Source organism: Furipterus horrens, unplaced genomic scaffold (assembly GCF_987537825.1).
Source record: "Furipterus horrens unplaced genomic scaffold, mFurHor1.1.pri manual_scaffold_3, whole genome shotgun sequence".
NCBI classification, from domain to species: Eukaryota; Metazoa; Chordata; class Mammalia; order Chiroptera; family Furipteridae; genus Furipterus; species Furipterus horrens.
The window spans coordinates 94,317,806-94,332,182 of NW_028327173.1; the positions used below are offsets into that span (position 1 = coordinate 94,317,806).

Here is a 14,377-nt window from a genome sequence, read left to right on the forward strand (position 1 = left end):
TGCCTCTGGTTCTATTTTGCTCATTTGTTTTGTTTTGTCCATTAGGTTCCTGTATTACGTGACATCATATGGTATTTTTCTTTTGCTGCCTGGCTTATTTCACTAAACATAATATTCTCATGTTCCATCCATGTTGTCACAAATGGTAGGAGTTCCTTCTTTCTTTCTGCTGTGTAGTATTCCATTGTGTAAATGTACCACAGTTTTTTAATCCACTCATCCACTGATGGGCACTTAGGCTGTTTCCAGCACCTGGCTATTGTAAATAGCACTGCTATGAACATAAGGGTGCATAGGTTCATCTGAATTGGTGTTTCAGGATTCTTCAGGTATATTCCTAGCAGTGGAATCACAGGATCAAAAGGCAGTTCCGTTTTTAGTTTTTGGGGGAAATTTTATACTGTTTTCCACAGCAGCTGCACCAGTCTGCATTCCCACCAACAGTACACTAGGGTTCCCTTTTCTCCACATCCTCACCAACACTTGTTGTTTGTTGATTTGTTAATGATGGCCATTCTGACCAGTGCGAGGTGGTATCTCATTGTTGTTTTAATTTGCATATCTCTGATGGCTAGTGATATTGAGCATTCTTTCATATGCCTGTGGGCCCTCTGTATACGCTCCTTGGAGAAGTGTCTGTTCAGGTTGTTTGCCCATTTTTTAATTGGATTGTCTGTCTTCTTGGTGTGAGTTGTATAAGTTCTTTATATATTTTGGAGATCAAACCCTTGTCTGAGGTATCATTGGCAAATATGTTTTCCCATATGGTTGGTTCCCTTTTCATCTTGCTGATGTTTTATTTCACTGAGCAGAAACTTTTAGTTTGATGTAGTCCCATTTGTTTATTCTTTTCTTTATTTCCCTTGCTCTGGGAGATACAGCATAAATTATTCTTTATTTCAGTTAGTGTATCCTTCATGTCTGACTGGTTCTTTTTTATTCTGTTGAAGTGTTTACTAAGTTCATTAAGCATACTTATAACCAGTGTTTTGAACTCTGCATCTAGTACGTTGCTTGTCTCCATTTTTTTAGTTTTTTTTCTGGAGTTTTGTTCTTTCATTTTGGGACATGTTACTTTGTCTCCTAATTTTGTAAGACTCCAGTGTTCTTTTCTATGTATTAGGTGGAGCTGCTATGTCTTCCAGGCTTGGTAGAGTGGCCTAATCTAATAGGTGTCCTGTAGGGTCCAGTGGCACAGCCTCCCCTATCATCTAAGCTAGGTACCCGAGGTGTACCTCCTGTGTGGACTGTGTACACCCTCCTCTTGTAGTTGAGCTTTGATTTCTGTTGGCACATCGATGCGTGGGATTTATTCTCAGGCCTATCAGCTGCAGGCACTGACTGTGACCACCAACTGTCACAGACCTCCAACCATTGTGGTTCTCAGCATTGTGGATGAAATGAATACAGTATTCCCTCACTTATTGCGGGTATTACATTCTGGACCCGCCCCCTCCACTGCGATAGGTGAAAATCCGCGAAGTAGGAACCTTACATTTATTTTAGTATTCATATATATTTTAAGGCTTTATAAACCCTTCCCACACACTTATAAACCATTCCCAGTCCCTTATTAACCTTTCCTATTCCCTTATTAACCTTTTCCACACTTTTATAAACACTACTTATGTTCTTAAACATATTCTACACTCTTAAACCTATGTAACTTTAACAACATACATATACAGTACCGTAAAATCCCGTGATATAGTGAAAAATCTGTGATAAATAATTAAATATAATATTTTAAAAAATCCTGTGATACAGTGAGGCCGCAATAAATGAACCGCAATATAGAGAGGGAGTACTGTAAATCCACACTGACTGCAAAAATCCTGTGGAGAAGAGGGGATAAAACTGGCTACTCTCTAAGGGAGAGAGCGCAATTTGTCCATGCCTGAACAGACTTTTATTAACTCTTTAGGTGGATTACATCCAAGAAAGTTATAAATCATTGTGCCAATTATTGCCTTATATGATTATTACTTTTATATAACAGAGAAAAGACTGTTATACATGCATGGTTTATAAGGATAACTGATCTAGCCACATCCTGTCCTTGAAAATCAGCTCAGAATAGATCCTAAGAAACTACTTCAAGGTTACATGCTGAACATCTGTTGTTCTCAGCCTAGAATGAGGGAGTCCTTCAGCAGAAACCAGTTTTTAAGCTATTATAGAAATGCAGGCTTGGTTCCCAATGAGAAATCTGGTGTGTGGAGTGGGTCCTATGTGCTGCCACACTCCCAGTGGTTTTCCAAATCTGGGGCTGAGCTACATTTGCCACCACCAAGCACCCCGGCTTCCCATAACCAACCACTATGGAGGATCAACTGTTCAGGGGCCCTCTCCCCAGACCAGGACTTACTTCAGCAGTGCTCTGGTGCCCATTGAGTCCACACCTTGAGTGTATCACTTGTGGAAGTCGTTGGATGGTGGTGCTCCAATGTGGTCTGAAGCTATTAGCTGGCTATAGAGCCTCCTTGGAGGTGTAGGCCAAGGTCAGCTATCACCTGTGTTCTGTCTGGGGATGCCCAGCATGAGCTACAGAGCAATCTGTAGATGACTGCTACTTGTGCTGGGCTTGGAGTTGTCCAGGTGAGGGCAAGCTGTGAACCAAGGCCAGCTGCTGCTAGTGCTAGGCCTGGGGCCACTTAGTGAAAGGTATGGGGCCCGATGAGGCCAAATGCTGCTGCTTTGAGAGATTTTAGGAAAATCTGAAGCATGAGTTGTGACAGGCCACTCATATTGAAAAGCCACTGGAAACAGGTTGGGCCTGAGGGTTGTGTGTCGTGGGGCCTCAGGGAATCACCAGGGTGGGGCAAACAGTGTGAGTCAGGTTGATGGAGTCTCATATATTGTGCCTGTCTGCCAGATCTGTGATGGGAGGGTTCAGCAAAGGAACAATGGCCTCTGCCAGCACCGCTGTCTGTGATAAAGCTCTCCCCTAGCTCTTGCCCTGATATGGGATAATTCATGTCCTCTCCATATGTCCCTGGTGACTTTCAAGTTGCTGCCTTAACTCTGGAGCTCAGAGAAAGTAAGTGTGAGTAAGTCTGCATGGACTGTTTTAGAGGAACTTCCTGGGACTTCAGAAGCCCTTTGTCTCCCTCAGCCAAAATCCCTGCTGGATTTTACAGACAGAAGTTATGGGGACTTCTCTTCCAGGCACTGGAACCCTGTACTGGGGGGCCTGATGTAGGGTTGGGACCCCTTTCTTCTTGGGGGGACCTTTTCAGTCGAGATGTCCCTTCCAATTTTTATCCTCCATATGTGGGTGTAGGACCAGCCTATTCCATGTCTCTGCCCTCTTATCAGTCTCCATGTGGCTTCTTCTTTAATTTCCCAGTTGTAGGACTTCTGTTCAGCCAGATTTCAGGCAGTTCTGAATGATGGTTATTCTGCAGTTTAGTTGTAATTTTGATTACCTACACTCCCATATTGACCAGAAGTCAAGATCTCATTTCTTATTTTGTAGAAGCTTGGATATTCTGCAGCATGCATTCATTTGTTTGTTCTATGAATGTTTACTGAATGTCTATGTGTGAGGCATTTTATGTGTTAGACATTCTAGAAAACAAAACAGACACAATGCCTGACCTCATTGGAGCTTACCTTCTAGTGGGGGAGACATAATACACAAGAAAAATAAAACATGTAGTATATTATATTGTGACTAAGTCTAAGAAAAAAATTAGGAAAGAGAATTAAAAGTTGGGAGGTGGTATTAAATGTTATATTGTGATAAAGGCTAAGAAAAAATTAATTAGGGAAGAGATTTAAATGTTGAGAGGTGATATTGAAATTTAAGTTGGATGGCCAGAGGAAACCTTAGTGCATATATGTGGGGAAGGAACTCAAGTTGGAGGAACAGCAAATGTGAAGACCTTTAGGTAAGAACACATCTGGGGTACCTGAGGACGCTCAAGGAGACTAGGTTAGAAGAGCAGAGTGGAGAAAGAGAAAGTTGCCTCTTTGCTTCTCTACGGTCTTCCCACCAGAGCACACAATTCCTTGCACATAGAATATTCAAGTATTTATTAAACATATTAATGAAATGTGATTCCAGAACTTTCAGAGGGAAAACCAATAACAACTAGCTGTATATGCGAATAGAGGGGGTAAAGCAGATGACTTAACAGATAAGTGTGTGTGGGGGGGCTATGTGTATAGTGGGGAAGAAAGAGTGGTTAGGATGAGGAGGAGTAGGAAAGAGTGGTTTCAAGGTGGAGATGTTGAGTAGGCAACTGGAAACACAAGTCTGTTACTTAGGAGAGCTCAGGCAAGAGTTATTTGGCAGATGACAGCTGGAGATATGGGATCGATGGGACCCTCCGGGGTCACAGTGTAGGAATTCACGTGTGGACAGCCATGGTGTGGATGGTGTCAGAATGCAGAAACAGAAATGGATTCATTCCATAGGCAGGACCTCAGGCCTTGATGAGAAGAGAAGTAGATGGTAAAGAAAAGCAAGAGTCACACGAATGCTAGTGCACTGTTGACAGTGGTGGTACCATCGATAAAATCAGGAGGGCCTGGATGGGGTGAAAGTGAATATCAGAATAGAAAATATTTAGTAAATGCTGAATTGAAAAGAGAATCTATATTTAAATCTCATAAACTGAAGCCCTCAAGATCACTTGAACTACTAAGGAACCAAAGTAACCTTATTTATAAGGTAGCCCTCAGTGCAACTCTGAAGCTCCAGTGTTACCAGCAGGTGGCACACTCAACAGGGTGATCAGATGAGCTTTAAAACCCACTTGGCTGGAAAGCTTGCTACCTTACCATTGAGCCTGGAGCCCGGGAAGTGGTGGTGTTGGTGGTGGTATATGTGTGTGTGTGTTTGATGCCAATCTTTACTGCTTTTTGTTTGAGTCAGTCTGTACCTTGATAAGCAGAATGGTGTTCCTAAATGTTACAGAGCACATCAAAGGGAGGCCTATTCCAATGTGTCCTTTGTAGGCATTAATAGACTTAGTGCTTTTTGATACTTGTTGAATGTGCCAAATAATAAGTAGTTAGTAACAGGCAACAACTTTCACTTGCTGTTCATCAAGTTTAGATATTAAGTGATGGAAAGAGGACAAGATAAATTTCGGAAAAAACGAATGTGTGTGTGGTTATTAATGTGCTGTGCTTATGTTTAGACACATCAGATGGTAGTTTTGCTAAGTGGAAACAGTCAAAATTGAAAGAAGATGATGCTCCAGGATCCCTTTCCTCAGTGACAGAAGGAACAGACTTGTCAGGTAACATTATACATCCAGCCAGCCAGTGATGCAAGAGTGTGATAAAGTGTAAGCACTGGATGTACCAACATGAATTACAAGGGAGCTGCAGTTTGAAGGTCGTAGCAGCTGTGGAACCCTAAAAACTATGCATTTTGTCCTTTCAGAGACAAGTAAATTGTTGCACAAATTACAGATAAAAGCAAGCACAGCCCCTTCTAGACTTTTGATTTCTGCCTCGTATCTCTTTTTTTATGGCAATTTTCAGGGCCTAAGGATCCTAAATTTATAGGATCTCTGCTTTAGTTCATAGTTATTAACTAAATTTTTGTAGTGTATATATTTACTCTATACCAATGAAGGAGAATGAGCTGAAATGTTCTCATGTGTGGGGTTGGCCTTCTGGATGAGTGATGCCACTGTATTTTGAAACAGGAGGCAATTTTGGAAGCCAAGAGGTACTAGAAGGTGGTAATTAAGAGCCAGGCAGAGTGGGTTTCAATCCTGAAGCAGTTGGTATGAGCTTGCACCAGTTACTTGATCTCTCTGTTAAATGTGAACATTAATAGTACTTACTTCACATGGTTTTTAAGAGGATTAAATGAGTCAACAGATGCCAATGCCTTAGAATGGTGTCAGACTCTTCATGTGCCCTCGTGAAACTTCTGGCTTTCAGAAGTTGCTATGCCAGCATTTCCCTTATAGAAATGCCCTACCCATCATGTCCTCCTTAAAACTTCTTTCAACACTGCAGCCTGCTTCTTAAACATAATATCAGTTGCACTGATTTCAAGTGCTTGGAAAGTTTGGATTAAATGGGCACTTGCTAGAGAGTGAGATTTGATGGGAAGCACCATAAGTGCCTCCTGCAAAGACTCTTGGCTCTATTGACCTTGTTGGCCTCAGCCAGAGTCAGCCCTGCTGCAGTCACTGCCAGGCATCTGTGAAGCTTGCTGGATCAGATTTGTGCTTCTGTCTGACTGTCCATCCTCAGGTCAGCTGATGGACTGAGCACATCTACTTCAAGCACTTTGTTAATTTTATTTCATGTTTTATTTTTATTGTTCAGAAGGCATTGCTACTCCATCCCTGGCAGTTGTGCCAGAGAACTTGAATAGTTCTGCTGTTATCACAACCTTTGAAAACTTCACTAGAGAACTGAAAAGAAAATATGAGGTAACGGTCCACTAACAATGAAAAGCTAGCTTGTTACGAGTTTAAAGTAACAGTTTCATACAATTTATTAATCCCGTTATCTTTCATGTTTCAAAGTGTTCCTGAGTGTTTCGGGGGAGGTAGATTTGTCTTAGCTGTGGTCATTGACTTTACAGCCTTTGTGAATTGTGGTTTGTATTTCTAAGACAGCTATTTCATGTCCACTTGCTACTGTGGGACCAGATGAACTATACGGAAATCAGATTCATTGTTTGGTTTCATTGATAGCATTCTATACAATTGAATTACTAGGAAGCAATGACTCAGTCACAATGATAGACAAAGAGGAGGGGAGAAGGAGACATATGGATAACAGAGGTGTCTGGGACAGAGATGGAGTTAGGCTGTGGATGGGTGTTAGCTGAGTGGTGGCTTCTCTTTGTGGCACTGCACATGTGGACTGTCTCCAAATTTTTACTTGACAGATACACTTTAGAGCCATTTCAATTCCCCACTTTTGTCCTATTTTTGTATATCTCACATTAATAGGACATTTGAGAGAACTATCTTATCCTAAGATATAGTCATTTAACTATGTTGGAAGATCTCCAAAGTCTCATTTTCTGCAATACCAATGTAAGCTAATTTATAATGGAAATTTATACATGATATTCAATATGTGTAGCAATGGTATGAATATAAGTTTTTCTATTTTAGCTTATTGTTCTTTATTACCCTCAGGTAATACATGGAAGGTGTGTAGCATGGCACCTTATCACAATTCTGTAGCCATAAGGTTTGCTATGAATATTATGTGCTGTCAACATCTTTTTAATACAAACCTTGCACTCAATTTGTGTAGTTATGGTTAACCAAAATGTCATTTTTTAAATTGTTGTTATGGTTTAGCTTAGGTACAGAAGGAGTGCACTTTATTCAAAATATGCAAAACAACCACCGAGTTACCTAGTAAAACTTTTAAACCAGATACATCACTGCAGGTAAGTATTGGCTTTCAAAACAAGTTCATAAAAGTGTGATTGCTTACAAAGATTTATCTCATGACTATTGTGCTGGCTTGTGAGGAGTTGAAGCTTGGGCAGATGTGAGATTTGATACATGAATTTACTCTTCCAGGTGTCTGATTCTTCATTCATAAGATGAAGGGTTGAACTAAAGGCTCTCCTTATGCCTCTTTATTGTCTTCCATTATATGAATCTAAAATGCTATTCTTAAAAAAATCATACTCCAATTGTGAAGACAGGGCAAGTGTGTGTATGTGTGTATATATATATATATATATAGAGAGAGAGAGAGAGAGAGAGAGAGAGAGAGAGAGAGAGAGAGAGAGAAGGAAAACTCTGACTCCAAAAAACCTCTGCTGCCTTGCGGCATACCTCTTCAGGGGAAAGGCTAAGGGAGTAAACCCCGACAGAAAATCCGGAGCCGGAGTCCCTAAGGCGGTTTGACGTTGTAGTCAACACCGGCAACTCCTGCGGCGCACCTGAAGCCAAGCTGTATTGACTCCGTCTTTCCCTTGGATCCTTCAGCTGCGAAGAGAGGGGGGGTCTGCTGCATGGGCAACAGCAGACCCTCCATATCACCCTGCCCAGGCTCTGTAGCTTCAGCTTCACTGGAGAGGACACTCCAGCGTCATCGCAAGATGTCGATTTAACACGGGAGGAGACATACCGTGTCACTCCCGAGTCGGACTGCACAACCATTCTCGGCGGTGCAGATAGACTCCTAAGAAGCTACACCATCGTCTCTCAAGATGGACGGCTGCCAAGAATATATATATATAATGTTGGATAAATGATATGTGGTATAGCCATATAGTGGGATATTATTCAGCCTTAAAAAGGAATGAAATTCTGATATAGGCTACAATATAGATGAATCGTGAGGACATTATGCTAAGTGAAATATATAAAAGGACAATTATTGTGTGATTCCACTGAATGATGTACCTAGAATAGGCAAATTCATAGAGATGGAAGGTGAAATAGAGGTTACCAGTGGTTGGGGAGTAGAAAACAGGTAATTATTGTTTAATCAATGCAGGGTTTTTGTTTGGGATGATGGGAAAGTTCTGGAAATGGATAGTGGTGGTGGTTGCATAACATTGTGAATGGCCTTATAATGCTACTGAATGGTACACTTAAAATGGTTAAAAGGGTAAATTTTATGTTATGTATATTTTGTCACAATAAAAAATTCACACTCATGTTCATACATGCACATGTGTGCAAACACAGATACCCCAATCACCATGTAGCAAGAAGTGCAAGGGAGTTGATCCAGAATGATTACAACAGAAGTCTGCTGGGGTGAGGGTGTGGAAACAAAGGTTTGAATGGGACAGGGAAGATGAGTATAGAGATTGTTTCTTATGGAGAGAATGACTTTAAATGAAGGTGGGGAAGACAGTGACAGTGCAGGTTGGTTTGCTTAACTGAGTAGAAAGTTTGCTAGGGCAGACTACGTAATGTGACTAGAAATTTATAATTTTTTTCAAACATTTATGTACGTACTTGCCATTTGATTCTCAAAACAAGCCCAAGAAGGACTTTGGACTTGTGGAACTTCCGTTATCTTTTGGAGGGGGGACATTTATTCACTTTTTGTTCAGCATATGCCCATGAGCAGTGCTAGGTACCGGGTCCTTGCTACAGGCAAGAGTGCAGGAAGAGCAAGCTTCAAAAATATCTTGCCTTTGTGGAATTTTCTGCATAATGGAGAAGACAGACAAGAAGCAAGTGAACAAATAAGCAGTTTGTATGGTGATCAGACACAAAATAGCAACTGTTAGAATTTCAGAACTAAAACAATGAGATGGAAAGAAATTTCAGAACTAAAACATAGAGATGGAAAAAGATTGTTAGCCAATTTCAGCTTTTAGAGCCAGCTTTCTCAAGAAAAGGGGTGCTAGCGGAAGGTAGGAAGCATTGGAGAGCTGTGGTTGGTGATATATTGGCTTCTAGGCCAGGTCTGGCATTGGTCCCCTTTTCCCTGGTATTATTTCTCCTTTGCTCTACAAAGTATGATTTGAAATACCAGCTTTCTCTGGGCTTCTGCTGAAAGGCTAACTCAAAGTTTACATCGTTCAGTTTCAGGGGGTGAGGATGGGCTGGCATTGAGGGGAGGGAAGAGTAGAGGGATGTGAGTTCTTAAAACAAGAAACATCTAGAGTAGAACATGAAGTATTCTTGCTATAGGAGGATTAATCAAGGGTGTCTTTTGTCACAGCTAAGCAGCCCTAATGAAATTTGCTGCTTTTACATTTACAGACTGAATAAACTAGAGCAGTTTAACAACTTTGTGCTTCAAGAGCTGACGAATCTTGAGAAGGATTTTCAGGCTCTGAAACACCTTGAGAAAGATGTTCTGGTAAGTTCTTTTTGTTTACAACATTCTCTGTGATTTTCAAGAATCTGTTTCAAGACTAACTGCTTACTGCCTAAATACACCTATGGTTCAATTTTAGGAATTTCTGGGGAAACAGGCTGATGCTCTAAGGTCATTTTGTGACCTGCAGATGATGAGGTAATTTTTTAAAGTATTCTTTCTACAAGTATCCTAGTTGAATGTGACTTGATGCTTTAGCTAGAGTGTGGGGGTTGATGTTGCTAGCCACATAAGGAGCTAAATGACTGCTTCTTTTTAAACCAGCTGCTCCTTGGCACTGCCTGAGTGTGCTCTGGCTCAGGATATGAACCTAGAAGGGTAAATTTTGAAAAGCAGAAACAAGATCATCCAAATTTTAGTGTTTGTGGTCCAAATTGTTTTATTTTTAAGCAGTATTTTAAAAAATTAAAATGAGTATATTTTGAGCAAAAGATTTCAATTTGTGAGTAAACAGTTGATTTTCAGTGATAGACTGACTTGTGTTCTTGATGCAATATATTCTATCAAGAACACAAACATATATATAAGACAACAAATGGGAGTCTGATCCTATTCTCTGGAGTGCAGGGACTAGGGTAGTGGAGAGGAGAGTCCTGCATTCCTCTGCTTCTGCTTTGGGAGAAATTCTAGTGTTTTCTTACAGCTCAAAGCATCAAAAAGAATCTCTACATACACTCTCAATGGTTAAAGCTTTATCTACCAGTTGAGAATCAGCTTCTGCCATAGAACTCTAAGTTAAATCATTTTAGGATGGATATTATTCTGATTGCACCATATATTTCAAACAACTACACTTTTGAAATTTGAGTCACCACTCTGTTATTCCATTTAACATAATTAATAATAACGACAATACAGACTATAGATTATCAAAATTCTTTCACATGCACATCTCCTTCCATGTATCCTTATTAATAATTTATGTAGATATGCTTTTAAAACTTCTTCACTGAATGCCTCAGGCTGTGAATGGTTCTCAAACTTCTTGGAATTAGGATCTCTTAAACTTAAAAGGATTTTTAAAGTATAATTTCCATTATATTTTATTTTTCAGAGAACTTTTCTTCAGTCTTTAAGGGCTTAGCTCCTTACATAGGCTCTCATGGAGGTGGTAGGACAGCACCCACAGGTCTAAATTGGGGTGGGGTGTTCGGTCCTTCTGGACTTCACAAAAATGATTCCTGACCTCCTTGCTGTGAATAGCACATTCACGCAGTAATCTAGTTTCACATTCAGCTTGGGAAGCACATAGGCATTGAAGCACTTACTTCAGAAATGTCCCTAACAGCTGCAGCCTCTACTGTATTTCTGGTGATGATCTGCTTCTTCTCCTTCTTCTCCTTCTCCTCCTCCTCCTCCTCCTCCTCCTCCTTCTTCATCTCCTTCTTCTTCTCTTCTTCTCTTTCTCTTCTTCTTCTTCTTTTTTTTTTTGCTTGGTATATCTTATTATTAAGAGTTTTTACAACATGATGTTCCCAGATGTCAGGCCCAGTGATGAACTTCTTAATGGCCTTGTCCTTGGGCATGCATTGTCCTTTGGCGTGCATTGGGCAAAGCTGGTGCAGTGAATAGGCTGCAAATGCCTGTGACCCTTTTTGGCATGACCGTTGTGCCTTCTTTTCTTAGTCATCTTGGAAGACAGGATCCAAGAGAGGCTTAAATTTTTAAAATTTATTGAGAATTCCCAAAGAGCTTTTGATTTATGGGTTATAGCTGTGAAAATTATTCATATTAAAAATTGAGACAGATTTAAAACATGTATTTATTTAAAAATAGTAAATCTCTACACGTTGATGTAACAGATTTTTATGAAAAATAGTCAGATTTTTCAAAACAGGAAATGTGAGAAGAGTATCACTGTTTTATGTTCCTGCAAATCTCTTTAATGTCTGGCTTAATAGAAGATAACGGCATTCTCTTGTCTGCTTCTGAATTCAATCTGTTGTGATATCACACATCATGAAGCCTCTGGAAAATTCAACTGTTTATTTGTGAGGGAGTAAGAATTTAAAAAGCAAATAATGTCTTAGTATTCTTACCCTTCACCAGAATAAATATGCAGCTTACAGAACCTTTAGAAGCTTAGTTTTCTCAGGAGTCCCCAAGGATAGGGGGTCCCTTTAGGGTTCCAAAGGTTCACAATTTGAAAACTGCTAGTATAAAGCAGCACTACAATAAGCAATCCAGAAGATTATACCCCCAAGCCTTCTGAAACCTGGTAAAGTTACCTATTTTGATTGAAGCCCCAATTTTAGACAACTGTGTTCTTTAGTTCATACAGATTACATTGTAGGATATTAATTACCATTTACATTCATTTGCCTTGATAATAGGTTCCTGTGTGAATTTAGAATAAGAATAAAATTGCTTCTAAATATACATATCTTGGGATTTTGCATTTGTTCTCCTGACTCCCAAACACCTAAGGAAACCACCCTGTGTGGCTTGCAGTTGAGAGAGGATGGTGGTGCTCTTGGCTCACACTGAGTGAGTACTAGGTACCAGGCTCTGGGCTAAGCACTTGAAGTGCCTATGAGATTTATAGGTTAATTAGCTCAGTAGAGATCCACTATATGGATCTAGTCAGTATCCAGTGTCTGTCCTTTTGTCATGTTTGCGTAGTAGTGTTGTCTTTATATATTTTTCTAGGGAGATGAGAAGGACATTTCTCAGGCTAGATTATTTCAACTCCCAGCACAATGCTACAGAGGGATTGGGATTCAGTGATTTGAGTTGTAGTCATGAAATACCTTTGTACATGTGTGGGCTAGTGGTATTGGCAGATGATACATAAAACAGAATCAAGTAAACTATTAATTTTTTATGTTGATATCCTAGATTGACCATTGACCCTCCTTAGCTAACATCAGTAACATAATCTATGAAATAACTCTATGATATATGTATATACATATATTTGTATTCCTATTTTATTTGCCTAATGTGTATATAATGAGATGGACAATTTCTTCCAGACTTAATACCATTCAGCCTTCCTGAGGAAAGCCAAAGCCCAGTTTTATTACTACATCCCTGGGGTAGGTACAAAGGCTTGCTTTGTTCAGTTGATGTGAATTAGAGTGAGGAAAGCAAACACTAAAAGATACTTTGTCCATATGACAGCTCTCCACTGAGTTTTCTCCTCTTTCTCAATATCTCCCATCTTAATTATCATCCTTTTGGATCTCGGTCTTTCATTCATTCATTCACTCATTCAGTGTTTATAATTGAGTGCTTGCTCTGCATCAAGCACTATGCTAAATGGGGAAAACAGTGATTAATGCACAGACTTGCTCCCACCCCCATTAAAAATAAATTCGTTGCTGGAATACAGAAAAAAGACAAGTAAACAAAATAATTACAAGTTTACTAAGTACTTTGAGGGATACTAACAAGATATGTTAGCAGAGCTCAATGGTGTGAAGTATCAATTTCAGATAGGGTGGTCATCAAAGGCCTCTCTAAGGAAGTGACTTTTAAGGTGGGGTTTCAAGAATAGGAAGAAACTAGAATTGTGAACAGTTCAAAGCAATCATATTGGTTGGGAGGATCTTGACATCTTTGAGGAGCTGAAAGTTCTTGGATCACAGTGGTGTAAGGGGGTCAGTTATTTGAAATCAAGTTGGGAACATGGTCAACTCTCAATGAGTTAAGTCTCCTTTAACCTTGTTGAACAGTTTGAATTTTATACTAAGGGTGAAGGAAAATATGGATAGGTTTTAGCAAAGGCATTGAGGATGAGGGTAATATAATCTGAAGTATATTTTAAGAGAACCATTCTAGCTCAGTTAATTCTATGTTGAGAATTGATTGGGGAAGTAAAAATAGAAGAAGGGAAAAAAGAATAGAATAAAGCTCAACTGGAAGACATTGGAGATGGGGAGAAATGGAGAAGTTCAAGGTCCATTTTGGGGCTGGAATTAATAAATTACCAATAGATGGAAGGAAAAGGTAAAAGACAGATGACTTCTAGGTTTCTGTCCTTTAGGAATTAGATGGATGGTGTTGCTGGTTAAATAGGGAAGACCTGGGGTGGAGGGATTATGCGGGACAAGCAGAAACTAGAGTTAATTTGTTAATATTTTAACTTTCAGATGTCTATGCAATTGAAGTTTTGATGAGAACCTGGAACAATGGACACTTTTCCAGGAAAATGCAATTTAACTAAAGAGACTCCTCAATACATGGAATAATAGGCAAATATTCACAAAAGAAATAAAGTTGATAAAGAACTACTATACAAATGTGTATGGTCCAGATTGCTGCACAGAGGAGTTCTACTGGTTCTTTAAAAAAAGATAATTTTAATGCTGTTCATGTTGATTGGCATTGGTGAATTCATTATAGGAAATGGCCTTATGACTTCCTTCTAGGGGAAAGAGCACTCTGACAGGAGGGAAGGGGACACTAAGATATATTTAGCCCCTTATAACTATGTGCTTCTAGGGTTGAGTGAGACCAGGTCTACTACTCTGTGAGGCCCTCAGGCATTGCTTTATCTACTGAGTAAGTTATATTTGGTGGCTCAATTTATCCACTTGAATGTAAGATTTACCACATGAGAACAGAGGCTGGATCACAT

General features: G+C 39.7%; 1 protein-coding gene across 1 annotated transcript in view; it reads left to right on the forward strand.

Moving 5' to 3' along the window:
* The window catches only part of SYCP2L (synaptonemal complex protein 2 like), an 83,170-nt gene extending 69,183 nt beyond the window's left edge, over positions 1 to 13,987 (forward strand). Inside the window, exons 25-31 of the mRNA XM_090268299.1 lie at positions 5,151 to 5,252; positions 6,301 to 6,407; positions 7,296 to 7,387; positions 9,678 to 9,777; positions 9,875 to 9,933; positions 12,771 to 12,833; positions 13,890 to 13,987. Of these exons, the coding sequence (XP_090124425.1) occupies positions 5,151 to 5,252; positions 6,301 to 6,407; positions 7,296 to 7,387; positions 9,678 to 9,777; positions 9,875 to 9,933; positions 12,771 to 12,795 (485 nt within the window). The 3' untranslated portion in view covers positions 12,796 to 12,833; positions 13,890 to 13,987. The remainder of the gene's footprint in view (positions 1 to 5,150; positions 5,253 to 6,300; positions 6,408 to 7,295; positions 7,388 to 9,677; positions 9,778 to 9,874; positions 9,934 to 12,770; positions 12,834 to 13,889) is intronic.
* The last annotated feature ends 390 nt before the right edge of the window (positions 13,988 to 14,377 follow it).